Source organism: Lactuca saligna, chromosome 4 (genome assembly GCF_052625555.1).
Source record: "Lactuca saligna cultivar CGN05327 chromosome 4, ASM5262555v1, whole genome shotgun sequence".
Classification (NCBI taxonomy): Eukaryota; Viridiplantae; Streptophyta; class Magnoliopsida; order Asterales; family Asteraceae; genus Lactuca; species Lactuca saligna.
In genome coordinates, this window is record NC_136420.1 from 295,541,333 (window position 1) to 295,559,701 (window position 18,369).

Here is an 18,369-nt window from a genome sequence, read left to right on the forward strand (position 1 = left end):
GTCAGGCTGGGGCCCCAGTATGCTTGATTGATTGAATTGATTATTACTGTTGTGGTATTGTCAGTATGGCATTGGTATTTTGGGGGTAGCTCACTAAGCCCTCAGGCTTACAGTTTTCAGTTTATTGTTTCAAGTACTTCAAGAGATCGTGAAAAGGCGAAGGCATGACCGTACCACTCACTCTGATGGAAAATGATTTGAAAACATTTTGTAAACAATGTTATGTGGTTTTCATTTATGATTGAAAAGTTTAAATTTAGTGTAAAATTTATGGTTGTTACAGTATCGTTAAAAAAAATTTAAAATGAACTGTATTTTTTATAGAAAAATAATGATAGGGCGAATAAACCACTTGGTGGTGAATATATTTAATTTTAATTTATTCAAAATAATGTTTGATTTTATTATTAAAAAAATATGCAATAATTCATATATAACTTATAAAATCCGTTGAAATATTATGCAATTCAATGTAAAAAACTATTTTATTGAATGATACAATAAACCTATGAAAAGTCTTGTAAAACTCACTTTACATATTATGCTATTTTTTATTTGATTTTTGCTAACTATCGGTCAATTATTGAAATAACATTTTATAAGAAGAAATGTCAAATTTATCTTTATAAATTCATTAATAAAGTTAAATGTTCTTTTGCAAGTACAAATTGTTTTAACAAATCATGTTTAAATCATTCTAACATGTTGTACATAATAAGTTTGATATTTTAGTTATACTATAAACTCTCAACAAGGTAACAAATCTATGAAGGTTTATAAATTTTGTTGTATAAATCATAACAAAAAATAATCTTTAACTTTTCATAACAAAATAACAAATCAATGGAGATCACCCACCAACATGCTAAAACAATCTATTTTACGAATAACTTTATTGCGTGCAATTATGAACATAATCAATTATAACCCATCAATTTCAGGATCGTAGAAGAAAATCATGAGAAAACCCTAGACGAACAATTATGTTCTTCTTAGACGAACAATTGTATTCTCTCATGTGTGGATATATATATTTAGAAGGTTAAATAGTGTTTAATATTCCACATCCCTTGTATTTTTAGATGACATTATACCATGAACAGATTAAAAGCCACTAAACATTTAAGAAACCATATATTCTCTGAAACAATTAGGAGGATGATATCAATGATTCGGTTTTGTTAACACACCGCCTTACACTATTCATTTTGAATGTTAGGGTATTATTGGTGTTGTAAATAATAAACAAAAAACTAGTTGACCTGAAAAGATCAAATTTACATATGAGGGTCCTTATCAATTGACACCACAATCAAATAGCAAGCGTCAAACATAATGTCTATAGAGTAAGTAAGGATTGCTTGTTCATCTCTTAATGGGTCTGTTAAAAGGTTGCGTCTGAATCGACCAAAGTCACATCATTTGGTTAGGTTTTATATAACTTCTTATTGGTTGGAGCACCCTTAATCGACTCTAAATCGTTCATCGATTCAACATATTTGAATGGCTCTAAATCATTCACCAATTTAACAGATTTAAATGAGAAAAACCCCAGATTATGTGTATGCATCTTCCTCCGATCAAGCTTCAATCCTAATGATACACTCAGGATTGCAGCTCCCCTCCCATCAACACTACCCTTCTTGTAAAAGTCATCTCTTCGACAACACATCCCCTCATTTTGAAGTCTCGCTTCCCACTAACACCCCTCTGGTTTTGAGATATAAATTAATTATCAATGATGGTGGCAAGCTCAATCTTCATTAGAAATCAAGTGATGGTATCAAGGAACCATTGATGTAACAATTAACATGTTATAACTATTTAATCTTTCTACATGCTTCCTTATGTTTCATCAAATTCTCATCGAGTTCAAATCAAGTGTTTATCAATATGTTCAACATATTAAGATGGTAGCTAAAAAATGTTTGAACCCAAAAGCATAGTATGTTGCTGTTGTCTTGAATTAGGGATGTCAACGGGGGCAAACGGGAGCGGAAATAGGTGCCCCCGCCCCCGCCCCCGAAATCATCTTTTGCCCCCGCTCCTGCTCCCGCCCCTGGTTCCCCCGTTTACACAGCCCCCGGTCCCGCCCCCGGTTACCTCCATCACCCCCGCTCCCCCGGTTCCCCGGCTTAAAATTACATTTTTTTTTTGCTAAAAAACGGCTTTGTTTATGGCAAATCTATCTATTTATTTAGGCAAACAGCAAGCATCAATAAAATGATTAAACATTCTCACTAGAGGTTGCAAACATCAAGCTTTCTACAAAATTTGATCAAGCATTCTTACTTGTAGCTAATTAATTGATAGCAACAATATAAATGATTAAGATACAATATATGAAATTAAGAAACCTGGAAAAGATTAATTGCAAGCATCGAGTTCTATAGCAGTATTCTACAAACTTCTACTTAATTCATTGATAACATACAATATATGAAATTACAAAACCTGGAAAAGATTAATTGCAAGCAGCAGAAATCAGTGGGAGTGATAAACAGAAATCGGTGAGAGTGAGAAGCAGAAATCGGTGAGAGTGAGAATTTAGAAGCAGAAATTGAAAGCAGCAGAAATTGATAGCAGCAACAGGTGGTATTTACTGTCAATTGTGGAAGGCTTCGGCAGCGGTGAGCCGGTGACGGAAGAAAGCCGAAGTCGCAGCCTCGCAGGTAGCCCGTGGGAGTTGGAGATTGGAGAAGTTGCGTAGGCAGTCGTCAGTACTCACTCGCCACTCGCCCATCGAAGACTGGGAGTACAGGTCGCTGACTACGGGAACGGGAAGGAGAAGGAAGATGAAGTCCTCGACGACTCGACGTCGACTCCTCGAAACTAGAAAGTCGCCCTTCCTATTTACCCCCCATTCGTGAGTGACGATTGAAAACGGACGGAAGAAAGATGAAGCCCTAATTTTTCATTTGTAATTTCCATATATATATATATATATATATATATATATATATATATATATATATATATATATATATATATATATATATATATATATATATATATATATATATATATATATATATATAACGGGGCCCCCGCGGGAGTACGGGACGGAAATACTCACTCCCGCCCCCGGTCCCGAAAATAAACGGGAGTTAATATCGCCCCCGCTCCTGCTCCCGCTCCCGAATTTTTTTTAAAATTAGTCACGTACGGTATCGGGGTCCCACGGGGACGGGATCCCGCGGGAGTTTTTGACATCCCTATCTTGAATGTGTAAAGGACCTAGAATCCCAAATAATGTGATGATACATGCATGTTTGTTGGAGGTTCGTAAAAAAAGTTTTTTTTACTGAATTGATCCAGTTACATATATGAATGTGTGTATTAAATAAATAAATATTTTATCTAAATATGAGTTAGCATTATTATATGTGATACATGTATGTATAAAAAGACAAAAATGAATTAGAACTAATAATTGTGTTTAATCTTATAGAAATAACGATGACGATGACATTAAAACCGAATTGGTAAAAAACAATAATGATTAAAGTGGTGGAGACTTGGACGAGACCTTTCGTGGAAATTATTGGAAGAAAATTAAAGTAAAGTATAGTTTTTAAAAATTATTGCGTTTTATAGTTATTTTACTTTTAATTATGTAACTTGTAATGAAATTTGAAATAAAAATAAAAAATAAAAAAATAAGCCCAATCAAGTGTTTATTGATTCGGGTGGTAATGTATGATGAAAGCCAGGGTAAAAGCTCCGCCGATTTGACAACCCTCCAAAATGGGCAGCGTCGATCAAGCCTGTGGCGGTGATGATGGCGTTCGTAGTCGTAGCACCGCCGCCCACCTCCACCAATCCCGAGCCTGCCACCACTTTTTCACGCCCTACACTCCATAACATTCCCTTCCCCCCTCCAAAGGTCCAACCCCTTTCATTCCCACCTCCGACTTCGCCGTCATCTCCGTCGCTCAAGGCGTCGAATAGATACCAGACGCCGAGACCTGCAATTTCCGTCCACTCTCCGCCTTGTAGAGCTTCTAGGATTTCTGGGACCGGAAATTGGTACCTTGTAAAAAACTGAAATTTCTGCTTCAGCCAACTGGTAAATGCTTCATCCTGTCTTTCTTTTATTTACAAATAGTTATTTTCGTTTCACTTGTTTCGGATACCTTTGTGGCATACAATGATTATTGATTTATTGTATAAGATAGTCACATATAATTTAAACTATTTGACTTGGTCAATAACTTATTTTGTAATACTACACACCAATGGTACCTTAAACATCAAAATATAAGAGGAAACAAAGTACATGGATAAAAAGAACAATTCTTTTTCTCGTCTTATCATCAAAAAACAAAAGCCATGGATAAAAAGAACAATTCTTTTTCTTGTTTTATTATCAAGATAAAGATAAAATGGAGATGTTTTTTCAAGTTAGCATTATAACTACTGTGCTTCATCGCCAGCCACCCTCCACCACCATGGTAAAACCCTTCTTCTTATTCTTCCTCCTAATCATCTGCCTGCTGTCATCCACGCCGGAATCTCGCCGGCCACCTCCGTTTCCCAGAAAACCCTCACGGCTTCTCAAAACCCAAAACAATCTTGTTCAACTGAAGTACACTTACGAGACACGATACTTTGATCAGACTTTTGACCATTTTAGCTTCAATGATCTTCCCAAGTTCCAACAACGGTATCTCATCAACTCCAATCACTGGGTGGGTCCTAATCGTTTGGGCCCGATCTTCCTTTATTGTGGCAACGAAGGCGACATCGAATGGTTCGCTGTCAACACCGGCTTCGTTTGGGAACTCGCCCCTCGTTTCGGTGCCATGGTCGTCTTCCCTGAAGTAAAAGCCCTAATCACTATACACTAATTTATTCATTTGCAGCGCTTCAAGTGCATATTTCAGTCTAGTTACTGATTCAATTTTATCAAAACATGCGTGATTTGATTTAGCATCGATATTATGGTGAATCGATGCCGTATGGGAGCCAGAAAGAGGCATACAAGAACGCTTCTACTTTAGCCTATCTAACAGCCGAACAAGCACTTGCTGATTACGCTGTTCTAATCACCGATTTGAAGAGAAATTTGTCAGCCGAAGCGTCACCTGTAATCTTGTTCGGTGGATCATACGGTGGAAGTAAGATCTTTTCCATCAATTTCAACAAAAATTAAACAATCTCATCAAAAGATTTGATTTTATGCATGTTTTCGGATTATGGTTTTTGTTTGATTGAACAGTGTTGGCAGCATGGATGAGGCTCAAGTATCCTCATATTGCAATCGGCGCACTTGCTTCTTCTGCTCCGATTCTTCAATTTGAGGACATCGTGCCCTTGGATACGTTTTATGATATCGTCTCCAGTGATTTCAAAGTTTGTCAAAATTCTTTATTCCTCATTCATCTTCTTCGCATTTTCTTCAAGTTAACCTTTTTTTTTTTAATATATATATTTATATATTTGTTGTTGTAATCATAAATATAATAGCGAGAAAGCAGAAGCTGTTTTGATACAATAAAGAAATCTTGGAACATAATAAATTCCGTGGGTCAGAAAGCAAATGGTCTTGATCATCTTGCCAAAACTTTCCATTTATGTGGGTAAGAACACAAAGAGCAACCCCTGTTTTCTTTTCTTTTCTTTTCTTTTTTCTCCATTATTATGTATCAGTTGTCTACACATTTTTATAAAATGATGTGTAAAAAAAGTATTCAAGAAAATGAGTGGCATACTGACTTTCTTTGTTAAGTTGTTTGTTTATTGTTTTTATTTGATGAAATGAAGATATAAATAAATATTCAGGAAACTAAATAAAAGTGAGGATCTATCTGATTGGTTGGATTCAGCGTATAGTTATTTGGCAATGGTGGATTATCCATACCCAACAGAATTCCTAATGCCATTGCCTGCTTACCCTATAAAAGAGGTTAGTTGTTATTTTGTGAAATGTGAATTTGAGTTATCAAATTCTTTTGTCACATTCCATAATCATAAGGATTAAGTGTGTGTTTGAAATTTCAAGGTTTGCAAAGAGATAGACAATTCCCCTGATGATGGGAGTGGGAGTAGTAGTGTTTTGGAGCGAATCTTTAAAGGTGTGAGTGTGTATTACAATTACACCGGAAAAGCCGATTGCTTTGAATTGGATGATGATCCTCATGGCATGAATGGTTGGAATTGGCAGGTATGTATGTGATATGTATGTATGTATGTATGTTTGTGTTTGGAAACAAAATGATGACAATTACAATGTTTCTTTCAGGCATGCACGGAAATGGTGATGCCGATGTCTAGTGACAGAGACTCGAGCATGTTTCCGGAATGGGAATATAATTCCACTTCTTATGCCGAGGATTGTTGGAATCAATTCCGGGTCATTCCTAGGCCCACTTGGATTACCACGGAATTCGGTGGACATGTAAGAATAAATTTAAAAAAAAAAAAAAATTCCTTTTGTTATACAGCTAATATATATTTGAAAATGAAATGAGATTGTGGTTTTATAATTTGAATGTGTAGGATTACAAATCTGTGTTGAAAAAATTTGGAAGCAACATCATCTTCTCAAATGGTCTCTTGGATCCTTGGAGCGGTGGCAGGTATAACTTTCAAGACAAATGATTATCATTATCATTTGATTTTCTAATAGTTATTATAAGAAGGTAAGAAGGTCAGCGACTTGAACATTGTGCTCACAAAATAACATTATTTTAATGGATTATTTGAACAAAAACAAATATCTTGTTACCTATTTTTATGATATTTTGTTTAGATGTAAAAAAAGAAAAACAAATAACTAATTTAATTGGTATATGTTTTTGCAGTGTTTTGGAAAACGTGTCAGAGAGCGTAGTTGCTCTTGTGACAGAAAAAGGTATAACCCATGTCATACATTTTGTCTCATAACAAAAAAAAAAAAAAAAAAAAAATTCTTTTTATCTCATCATCCATATTTATTTGATCGTGTATCTTCAGGTGCACATCATTTGGATCTACGTGCAGCCACAGGCGATGATCCTGATTGGTTGGTGAAGCAAAGGGAGTCTGAAGTTGAAATCATTCAGGGTTGGATCAATGATTATTACGACAAAAAGAAAGCCGTTTTTAACATGTAAACATTCTTGGTTTTTGTTGGTAGTTACAAATGTTGTATAGGCTTCTAAGGGAAACTTTTGTTCAATGGGAGTATTTTTTATTAATAAAAGCTCACGTAGTATGGTCCTACATAGGATGCAAATGATTTCTAGGATTATATGTTTGACAATTAATATATAAGAAAAGTACAAAGAATGCAAATGATTTCTAGGATTAATATGTCGTATTCATACAAGAGGAAACAACAATTAAGTGGTAAGTTTCAAAATTTAATGTTTATTCCACAAAGTTCATGTAAATGGTAAGTCTCAAAATCGACTCTTTGCATTGGTTCGAGTTAAAATCAACTCGTTTTCAAGAATTACTGTCATCATGATGGAATGATTCTTTTAGTTCATCGTATGTATACAATTAATTAATGTGTTTTTATTGTCGCATGCCTAAAACTTTTTCTTACATAATTCAAACTAGATGGGCAACCCCCGCGTTGCGGGGGTTGGATGCTACAGTTTTTTCTGTTGTCGGATGCTAAAGTTTTTTCCATTGTCGGATGCTACAGTTTTTTCCGTTGTTTGTTCTTTGTAAATGCTATTTGATCAATTATTTGTTTATTTGATCAATCAGGTGGTCAATAATTGGATTCAATATTGGGGTTTAAACCTCCCCATCTGGTTAAATAGTGCACTCTGCATAGACCCTTTGATACTTATACATGTAGAAACAGTAAGGACATGCTATCCAAAATGTAGGTGAGTCATCCACATTCTCGGCTTCTACTTCTGTTTCTATTTCCACCAGTTGCAGGGTGATATTGAAGAGACATAAGCTACATTACTTCCTTCATGCTCTCTTTTCCTTCTCATGTCAATGTGCACCTTGTATTCCATGTTTGTTTATACTTCATTATGTCATCAAATCTGTCAACAAACAAAAAACAAATACACATCAGGTAATGTTTAATGTTAAGAAATAAATGATGAAAATAGTTGAACGGGTAAAAAAGTAAACATGTTATAATTATCAATATTTTTTTTAATAATAACATCAACTTTCAGTCCTTATTTCGTGATTATGCTTTTGAGAAGCTTCATTGTAGTCAATCACATAAGATTGAATTTTTAAAAAGTTTAAGCACTAAAGATTTGGTAAAAATTTACGACTATAATTTAGGATAAAATATTGAAAATTCATCCTCAATTATTTTGTATTTATTAAATATATAACTTTTTCTACATTTGGTATTGAATGTAGTAGAGATTGTGATACCAGAGCTTGACCAGATGCAAACGGCTCATGTTATTTTGATTGCTGCTGAAGCAGCAATCTCATTAACACTTCCAAAGGAAAACCTACTAATTTGTTGTTGTTTCAGTCTACTGTTGACATGGCTAAGAAATTCCATTACCTATTATAATCAACAAAAATGGACAAATTTTCACAGGTATGTCAATAAGTTGGTGCATATTTGAAATACCATTCAAGCATTTTACCAAACACCCATATAATAGTTCAATCAAGGTCGTCGTTTTTTTAAAAAAAATCTGCAAAATTGTTATAACAAACATCACATAGACAAATCACACAACTAAAATTAATAACACAAAAAAGTAGCAAATGGAAAAAATAGAAGTTTTTTTTTTAAATAGATAGGTGTTGGGGCTTGATGAAGGAGTTGGTGTTACCTTGCATCGTTAGATGTATTTCATCTTCATTTGACAAAAATAGCCTTATAACACCGTGGTAAGCTCCATCTGAGTCACCTTGTGAAAGACAGTAAATGAGGAATTTGAACTATACATCAAACCCAAAACTTGAATAAAGGCAAAAGACATCATATTTATATGAATCCTATGTTAAGAGACTATACATACCTTTAACCACCATCTATTTTTTGTAATTGAGATATTCTTTTTTTGAAACCCATTAAAATTCTTTAAATCCTACAAATCATGAATTTTATAGCAGATAGATTTAAATGAAAAGAACACAATAAGACAGATGATAAAATTGAGTCTGTCTCATGGAGGTGATAGCGATGGACATGGTGAACTGTAAAATTCTCTATAACTGGTATCCAAGTACACCCATGACCTGGAAAGAAAAGTAAATGAACACATCAGGTTCCATAATATACAACATAAATTACAGAGGCTATTAAGAAAAGCATTTAAAAATAGGCTCACCTGAGTATGTTGTATCTTTGAATACCAATAAACTGCGTGGCATCAGTGCAATAGAGAAAGGAGGGTAGTTTTGTAAATTCCCATGACTGGTTTCTTGAATGTTGCTTGTAGTGTCTGCTAAAGTTGAACGAGGAGTGAAGTACATGACAACAGGTGATCCTAATGAAAGAATAGCCACCACCGGAAAATATGTGGACCCATCTTGGTGGGGCTATGTTTTCACCCAAAAAAATTGTTAATAAATGGGAAAGTAAAAAAGGGTAAGTGCAAAATACTAATTTTTATCGATTTAGTCGCAGTACAAACCATTATGCCTTGATTTGGAAGATACTCATTGATGAGGACATGATTGATTACAGAAGGAAACAAACACAACTCCTCCTTGATTTTTTCTATAATTTTTGTCAACAATGGTGGTACTACACAGAGAAGAGAGAGAGAGAGAGAGAGAGAGAGAGAGAGAGAGAGAGATGAACTATGATTACTCGTTAACTTGATCTTATTAAATCAAATGAAATCGTTACATATAAAATTCAATACTTAAGTTTTATGACAATAAGGTATAGTATATCTTAATCCCGAAATGATATTGATAAGAGAGAAGGATTAGGGCTTACAATCTTGAGGCAAAGGACCTTTTTCATGGACAATCCCTCCTGTAACAAACATCACACGAAAACAAAAGAAAAATCCCATCAATACCAACATATATTTTAACCTCCAAATTGACAAGTTCGTAGATAACAACAATGTCATACCCTAATTTTGCAATCTCCTGTTTTTCAGAGACTTCCATTTTGAAACCAGAGCTGTGTAAATCTATAAAATCAAAATATAAATCCTCGTTTCAATTTGAGAATAAGAGTTAACCAACTACACCACTGTTCTCAATTTCGATGTGAGAAATCACACTGTTGTCGAATACCCCAAAGAACAACAAAAAGGAGAGAAGATAGCAAACAAAAGATGTGTTATTAGATTACATACCTGATTTAGGAGTAGTTTTTGATCGGAATCGGAGATGAAGTCGGGTATGTAGTACAACATCGGAACTGAGCTGACTTTGAACTTGTTCAAATGATCTTTCAGTTCCATTTCCCTCTGTTTACAAATCGATCGGAAATTCAGAACCTTCATGCTATGACGCTAGGAAATGAAGAGGAGAAAGAAAGGTAGTTAAGAACAGTGATACCTAATTTGAAGGTGATGTCGGTGATCCGAAAAGTTTTAGCCGGACCCAAATAATTGGCATCCCATGAAGACGACGATTTTTCACAGAGAAACAGTGAAGAAAATGGTGAGGCTGAAGGGCACCTACAGATTCAAGAAGGACACCTGGGTTCAAGATAGCAAAACAACGAATCAGTTTACCAGGGGTTTATAAATAACAGTGTTGAAGAAGAAGTCGAGAGAAAGCCGATTTGTAGATTTGGTATAACGATCAGAGCTCTTTGAAGAACTTCAAACCTTTCTATTAAGTTTGAGCAGTTGTTTCATCGTCTAAGAAAACAAAAGCAGAAAAAAGTTGTATACATACGAACCTATAACCATGGGGTACGAAGGTCACCGGGCCAAGGCTTCACATGGAGTCGATGACATACGGCGGAGAGAGGGGGGATTCGCTTACCCGGGTTCCTCTTCAAAAGCCCTAAAATAGAACATGTGTAAACCGGAGACGATTGAGGGGTCACCTGGCTTATTATGGTGGTCGAGTGCCGATTGAGGGGTCAATCGGAGACGATCGAGGGGGTCACCGTTCATATAAAGGAGGAAGGCGAAAATAATCGGTCCGATAAAGAAGAAGGTGAAAGAAAGATTACTGAATGAATAAAAGGTTGAGTTTATAACATCCAAATATCCCCTCGTAAGCTATGCCATCTCAATGCTTGGAATGATGGCAGAGCAACAACTATGGAGAATCAACCTTCAAGCAAAGGCAAAAAACTTCCATTTCAAAGTCAAAGCATCTAAATAGTTACCAACTTGCTACAATTTCTTCCGATTCTCACTTTTCCTCAACATTCGACATCTCCTTATCCGATTGAACTCCGATAATAACACGATGACCAAACGAAAACCATTAAAATCAAGAATCAGTGGTTGCAGAACAAACAATATGAATATATATGGAGGTAACGATTTTGTGGGTAGAAGAAACAGGGCATAAAAGATCTAGATAATTACCAACTTGCTACAATTTCTTCCGATTCTCACTTTTCCTCAACATTTCGCATCTTCTGATCCAATTGAGCTTTGATAATAACCCGACGACCAAACAAAAAATCATTAAAATTAAGAATCAATGGTTGCAGAACAAACAATATAAACACTCATCTGATTTATGACCAGAGGTCGCATCAAGTGATGTGCAGTTTAAGAAGTTAACCAAATTCATAAGTAAAGTAACCCGAGGAACTCAGACGGTGGCGTTGACGGTTCTCAATCGGTGATGCAAAAGATCGATGAACCAGTTAAACCATGGTTTACCCCCGATTTCTCTTTTCCCTAACTTCTGTGTTGTGTTCGTCTTCCCTCTTGGCCGATCAAAACAAAAGAAATGGGTGGAGCCAAAGAACAGAATGGTGGAAATCAGATTAGATAACCTAGAAAATGAGTGGATGAGAAACCGGGTGGGGGGTGGGGGGTTTGAAGATAAGACAGAACCGGCAGGGGACCCTATCTTCTTATCTTTATATGACTGTTAATAATTTAAAGGACCAAATTGCCAATATATCAAATTTTAGTGCAAAAAATCTGAACAACCACAAATATGAAAACTTATGGGTTATTTTTGCCAAAAAAATCAGGATGTTCACTATTCCTAAAAACTATCCTCCTTTAATATATATATATATATATATATATATATATATATATATATATATATATATATATATATATATAAGAATGCTATAGTTGCTTCTATCATAGACTATGGTTGAAAACCATAAGTTGAATGGAAGAGGAAGTCATGAACTACCCATGAGATTAGTGCTTGTATAATGGTTTTTGATCAAAGATGTTAAACGACTAAATGATAGAAATAGCAACGCATTTGCATTTATTTGTTGATTATAACATCACCCTTTCATATTTTATTACATCATCTATCACTATTGTATTTTGTAGACTTCAGATGTTGCTTCCTTCAAGATTTGATCAACTGCGCATATGCAAATCTTGAAAATTAAACAATGAAACATTTTAATTAACTTATATTACTACCACTAGTACAATAAAAAAAAATTCCATATTAAAATTTGTCAACGGATTTTTTGTTATGATAGTGCAACATTTTTGTTCTTCCAAAAATCGTGAAGTATTTGATAAGTTTGCACTAATTTGCTTAATCTTTAGGGAAAATGACTCTTGAGGGTAATTAACTTTTGCGTTTGTACTTATTTGGTCCCTTTTTTTTTGTATTCAATATACCATTGAACTTGTTGTTGGTGTTTACCATAGCCCTTTTGACCGACTTTTGACCTGTGATAGCCGGTCAAAGGGTTATGGTGAACACAAACAACAAGTTCGATGGTATATTGAGTACAAAAAAAAAGGAAAGGGACTAAATGAGAACAAACGCGTAGTTGGTTACCCTCCTGATTCATTTTCCCTTTACTCATTTACAACAAATCTCACATCATCTCCTACTGATATTAATGACTTTATGAGATTCATTCTTGCTTCTCTTCAAAACATAACCTACGAAAGGACATTATTCATACATGTACAACTTTGTAATGCACTTGAATATTTATTAGGGGAATCTTGACTAAGCAGGCGCATTTCATGACTACATTTACATTTTCAATCAAATGATTTATCGTATCATGGATTCTAGACAAGTCTACAAACGAGTGGAACCACAAGTGCTATGATTTTTGAGTTTACTTAGCTTTAAGATCGAACTCATGGGATAAGATGTTGGATAAGGTGTCTAAGTCCATAACTTATTTGGTATATACTTGATCCGACCCGGCATGGTCCATTTGGGTTGCACTTCACCCGAACTATTTATGGATAATTTTATGAGAGTTATACACATATGATTATTAATATATTATAAGTTATAATATATTAATATGAAGTCATGTTATTTAATTAGTCTTAGTCTTAAATTAATTAGGAATTAATTTAGAGATTAAAAGGAAGACTAATTAGATTGTGGGCTATTGGTTTTATATGGTGTGGGCTAACACTCATTTGTTAATGGGCTAGGCTTATATGGAAGTCCATGGATGATCCATGGAGCTTTTAACCCATGGATCCTTGGAAAAGGAAAGGTCATGGGTTATTAGGGTTTCACCCTAACCATGCACACTATATAAGCATGCTTATGTTGCATGAAATAGCCACTAGTGTGTGTGTTTGTGTGTGGTTGAAATTATAGTGTGTATACACTCTCTCAAAGTTTTCCAAGTGTTTGTGGTGATTTGTGATTCCATTTGAGGCATTCACACTATTAGTGCTTGGCCCTCAAACTCCTTAAGAATCAAACTCATCAAAAAGGTATGTAATCTCATCTAATTCTTTTATGTTTAAAAGTACCCCATGCCATGTTAGATAGGTTATGAACCTTGGAAAATTATTATTTTTCATGTATTTAGACAAACATAGATCCAAAGGTTTATTAGGGTTGCATGCACACTTAGGAAGTGTTAGATTGCTCAAAACCCAACATAAGATACAACATCAATATGTACAATATTATGGTGATGTGTCTACAAAAGCAACATGATATTGTACATATTGATGTTGTATCTTATCCCATGAGTTCGATCTTAAAGCTAAGTAAACTCAAAAATCACAGCACTTGTGATTCCACTCGTTTGTAGACTTGTCTAGAATCCATGATACGATAAATCATTTGATTGAAAATGTAAATGTAGTCATGAAATGCGCCTACTTAGTCAAGATTCCCCTAATAAATATTCAAGTGCATTACAAAATTGTACATGCATGAATAATGTCCTTTCGTGAGTTATGTTTTGAAGAGAAGCAAGAATGAATATCATAAAGTCATTAATATCAGTAGAAGATGATGTGAGATTTGTTGTAAATGAGTAAAGGGAAAATGAATCAGGAGGGTAACCAACTCTTGTGTTTGTTCTCATTTGGTCCCTTTCCTTTTTTTTGCACTCAATATACCATCGAACTTGTTGTTTGTGTTCACCATAACCCTTTGACCGGCTATCACAGGTCAAAATCTGGTCAAAAGGGCTATGGTAAACACCAACAACAAGTTCGATGGTATATTGAATACAAAAAAAAAAGGACCAAATGAGTACAAATGCAAAAGTTAATTACCCTCAAGAGTCATTTTCCCTAATCTTTAAGTAGTCAAATGAATGAAAGCTTCTTCAAAAAGCAAGATCGGGACTACTCAGACTTACCATATTTTATATTTTGATCTATTTTTACAAAGTGCCTTAAACATATTCATTAAAATACATAATTTTTAACAAATAAGCTATTAGAAAGTGGTTCCAAAATTAACTATAATAACATTGCTTTACACAACCAAAGGATTTTGATTTAAAGAAAATAACTTAACTATAATATTATATTAATGTAATTTCTAAATAGATTATTAACCTAGAATACGTATATCATAAAATAGAGCAATAATAATTTACCTCATCTTTAGTTTTTTTTAATCTTTTTTCTTCCACATTTTCTTTTTTATTACTTTAAATCCTATGAAATTATAATACTATGAATAATCGATTTTTTATAGGTTTTTTTTATCAAAATTTAATTAATATATCTTTACATTTCTAATATATTTAATAAAATTTCCTTATTTAATTAGTTATATTTAAGCACAAGTAGCATCTATAAAAACAAACAAACAATGATTCTTTTTATACACATAAAATTTCATAAACAAACAACTTAAAAAAAAGATAACTATTACATATATATTTTTGAAAATAAAAAATATATAAAACTATTATGTATATATTTATAAAAATAAGGATGACAAAAATATCATATGACCATTACAAATTTAATATTTAATTATGTGTGTATCTGTGCAATGCAACGAGACATAACAATCATCATTAGGGTCTAACTGAAAACACTTTTAAGAAAAAACTTCAATTTTAAAATCCAAATTTGTTCAAAGTAAGCTTGCAAAATTAAAATTGTCCCAAAATATAAACGTTTTTAATGTTAAAGTAGCGGGGTTGTTAACAAAAAACGTATCAAAACACAAATTCAAGATCACCACATAAGTTGCGGTCTTTTCGAAATCCAAGATAAAGTCTTCTACTTGTTGATTCTATTTTCAACCTAAGCATATGTCAAAACAAGTTAGGCAATGGATTTGCATAGTGAGAATACCCGAGGTAGATTCATTTTCAGTAAGAAATGACAATCTATCTTTCTCGAACCGGCCTCTAAAAAACCGTTTTTATTTAAAAATCATTTCCAAAATATGTAGGTGTTCTTGAATCAAATCTTATCAAAGACTATTTCAAATATATTGGATTTTAATTACCCAAAACAAGTCAAAACAAGCCTTTTCAAATAAGTTGGGATTTGACGATCCATATTTACTTTACAAAGCCACCAACATCTTTAAGAAACAATGGTTAATTAATCAATAATCAAAGATCAACTTGGTGCAAAAATAGGATAAGTAAATAAAAGTATTAATGTCATGCAAGATGCAACTATTCCCAAAACCCAAGTTTCTTTTAAGAAGTCAAATCTCACAATTTGATTGCTAGGACTTGAGTATAAAGAAGCATATTTCAAATATACACCATATAGTTATGACAAAGCATATTCCAAAAACAACTAATAAGGAGGATAAAAGAAGGAGCTTATTCCAAACAAACATCTCCCAAGCCTACATCATAGGCTAGGCATTTGTGAACCATCACATGAATAAATAATGTTTTTATAGAATCATTATCATGAATGAGTAAATGTTTTGATTATTCTCTGATTTCTTGAGAATACTTATACTAGTGATAATACGAAAACAATTGTAGGTGACAAAGTCGAGACCCGAAAAGGGACAGTAATAGTCTAGTTCGTGAACTTTATCATTTAATCCTTAAAGATAATAGGAATGGTTGTGTGGGGAAATTTAGTGAAAAAGTATTGTTTGGTTATGATGAAATTTTGAATCAACAGGGTTAATGTTTCGATAGCGAAACTAGGTCGACGGGCTAATAAGCTGTCATAAAGGAACCTAGAACATTATGTTGAGCATATGACAATAGAGTGATTCAATTTAGTATCATAGGGGCACAATACATAGACAATTCTTACTTGGGAAAACTAGAAGCGAGTGGCGGTGATCACACTAATTCACTAAGTTTGTGGTTTCGGGGACAAAATCATTGTAAGTGGAGGAGAATTGTAAAGTCTATAAGCTAGGGTTGGATATTTAAGAGATTTTAATTATAATTATTTATTTTTATTAAATAATTAAAATCCTCTATTAGTCCCAAAACTATATATCCAAATCAGTAATCAGTGAAGTAATAACAATCAAAATAGAGTGTATAAGAAGTAAAAGAGAAATAACATCAATCATGCACACATCTATAGCTCATAAATGTCATGTATACCTTGAAAGTACACACAGATAAATCACTGTTCATTCGTCACTCACTTCTGACACACTGACACAAACTAAAACTATTTATACCACCTATAGCAGCACACAAGAGTGCAACCGCACACACAGGAAAGACAACACACACCCACAACCAAGCTATAATTACTACAACACTCCCCATCATCCTACCAAGACCTATACAAAAGAATGCCTAGCCCAAACCATAAAATCATAGACCATCAATCTCCCCCTTGGTTTGTGGCTAGCATGAACTCAAGTCTTCATTCTCCAGGAGCTTTGGACAGCTTCATGTCAACTTTTCCCATGGATCCCATCCATAGCTTTCCATTTATGATAGAGGTGACCATTCTAGTGAATTCCTTCGTAGCAACCTTCATGACATCTTTTCTGCAAATAATTTGGTGACGAGCTAGGGTTCGAATGTCTCTCTCCCTAAATCTCAGAAGATCCTTTGCGCAGACGAGTCTCAAAACAGTGTCCCTGTTTTTGAACTTGATAGATGCTGTTGCTGTTTCATCATCAAAAGCCCAAAACTCCATATCATTAAGATATCCCTCCTGAAAATGTTGTTAGAGAGAGAGTGACATATAGAGTTTAAGAGAGGGAGTAGTAGGACATAGGCAAACTAAGTCAAAATATGAGATGTTGACCCATCATGGTGAAAGGCACACATGGGAGAAAAATGTGTGCTGACTTTTTTTTATTTTATTTAACCTACTCACAAGTTGCCTCGATTTACGTGACACCATTTTCGGTGCTTGTCAAAATATTTCGAAAGTGCCTGGAAAATGTCACGATTGTGATGATTTCAAATATTCGATTAGAAATCAAATCCAATATACGGATCTCCGTAAAACTGCGTTTGAAGTTTTGCGTCAATCAGGCTTCTAATTCGTCAATTTTCGTAAATCTGATGAAAAATACTGGAATAGTAAAATCAAATAGTAGATCGAAACCTGAGTTCAAAAACGTGCTCAAACTTAATTTACGAGGTGTGTAGCAACCTTAAACTAAGTTGTGTAGTGTTTGGTACCGGATAAAATCATGTATATACTTGTTTAAAAACTTAAAACATACATAACTTTCATATACGATCTCCATTTTGAACATTCTTTTATATCTACGGAATCCTGAGAACATGTTCTATCCAATTTTATCATCTATAGCCCCAATGTAGGTCAAATGCAAAAACTTGATTTTTAGGGCATCGGGTCTCACCGATTTTTGAACCATTTTCTGTCTGATGATGATGGTCAACTTTTAAGCATTTTGAGGTATCCTAAAGGCACTATAATAAGGGGTGGACCTTAGTGGAGCCCGGGGGGTCCCGAGCCACTGCTCAATTTCCGGCACGTAGTGTATTTTTTTTTTCTATTAGATGCATCAGCTTGAAATACGAGTGACACCTCTATTAAAACATTCTGTGCTAGTCACCGACTATAATGTTGTTCACGGTGAACAAACAATTTACATATTTAGGCCTAAATTCCGGGATTTCACAAAACATAC

The 18,369-nt window shown here is 34.2% G+C and overlaps 1 protein-coding gene and 1 pseudogene across 2 annotated transcripts; one reads left to right on the top strand and one right to left on the bottom strand.

The window, feature by feature from the left end:
- Positions 1–3,722: 3,722 nt before the first annotated feature.
- Positions 3,723–7,206, top strand: LOC145043822 (uncharacterized). Of its 2 annotated transcripts, XM_078992584.1 has the most exons (11): positions 3,723–4,069; positions 4,437–4,823; positions 4,934–5,120; positions 5,222–5,355; positions 5,470–5,582; positions 5,785–5,908; positions 6,005–6,166; positions 6,245–6,400; positions 6,502–6,581; positions 6,807–6,856; positions 6,958–7,206. In XM_078992584.1, the coding sequence occupies exons 2-11, from the start codon at positions 4,452–4,454 to the stop codon at positions 7,095–7,097; spliced, it is 1,518 nt and encodes a 505-aa protein (XP_078848710.1). In that variant the 5' UTR covers positions 3,723–4,069; positions 4,437–4,451; the 3' UTR covers positions 7,098–7,206. The 2 variants fall into 2 exon arrangements, with proteins under 2 accessions (XP_078848710.1, XP_078848709.1); XM_078992583.1 differs by lacking the exon at positions 3,723–4,069 and having other exon boundaries at positions 4,301–4,823.
- A 1,162-nt stretch (positions 7,207–8,368) lies between these two features.
- LOC145040788 (alkylated DNA repair protein ALKBH6 homolog) lies at positions 8,369–10,355 on the bottom strand (annotated as a pseudogene).
- Positions 10,356–18,369: the final 8,014 nt, after the last annotated feature.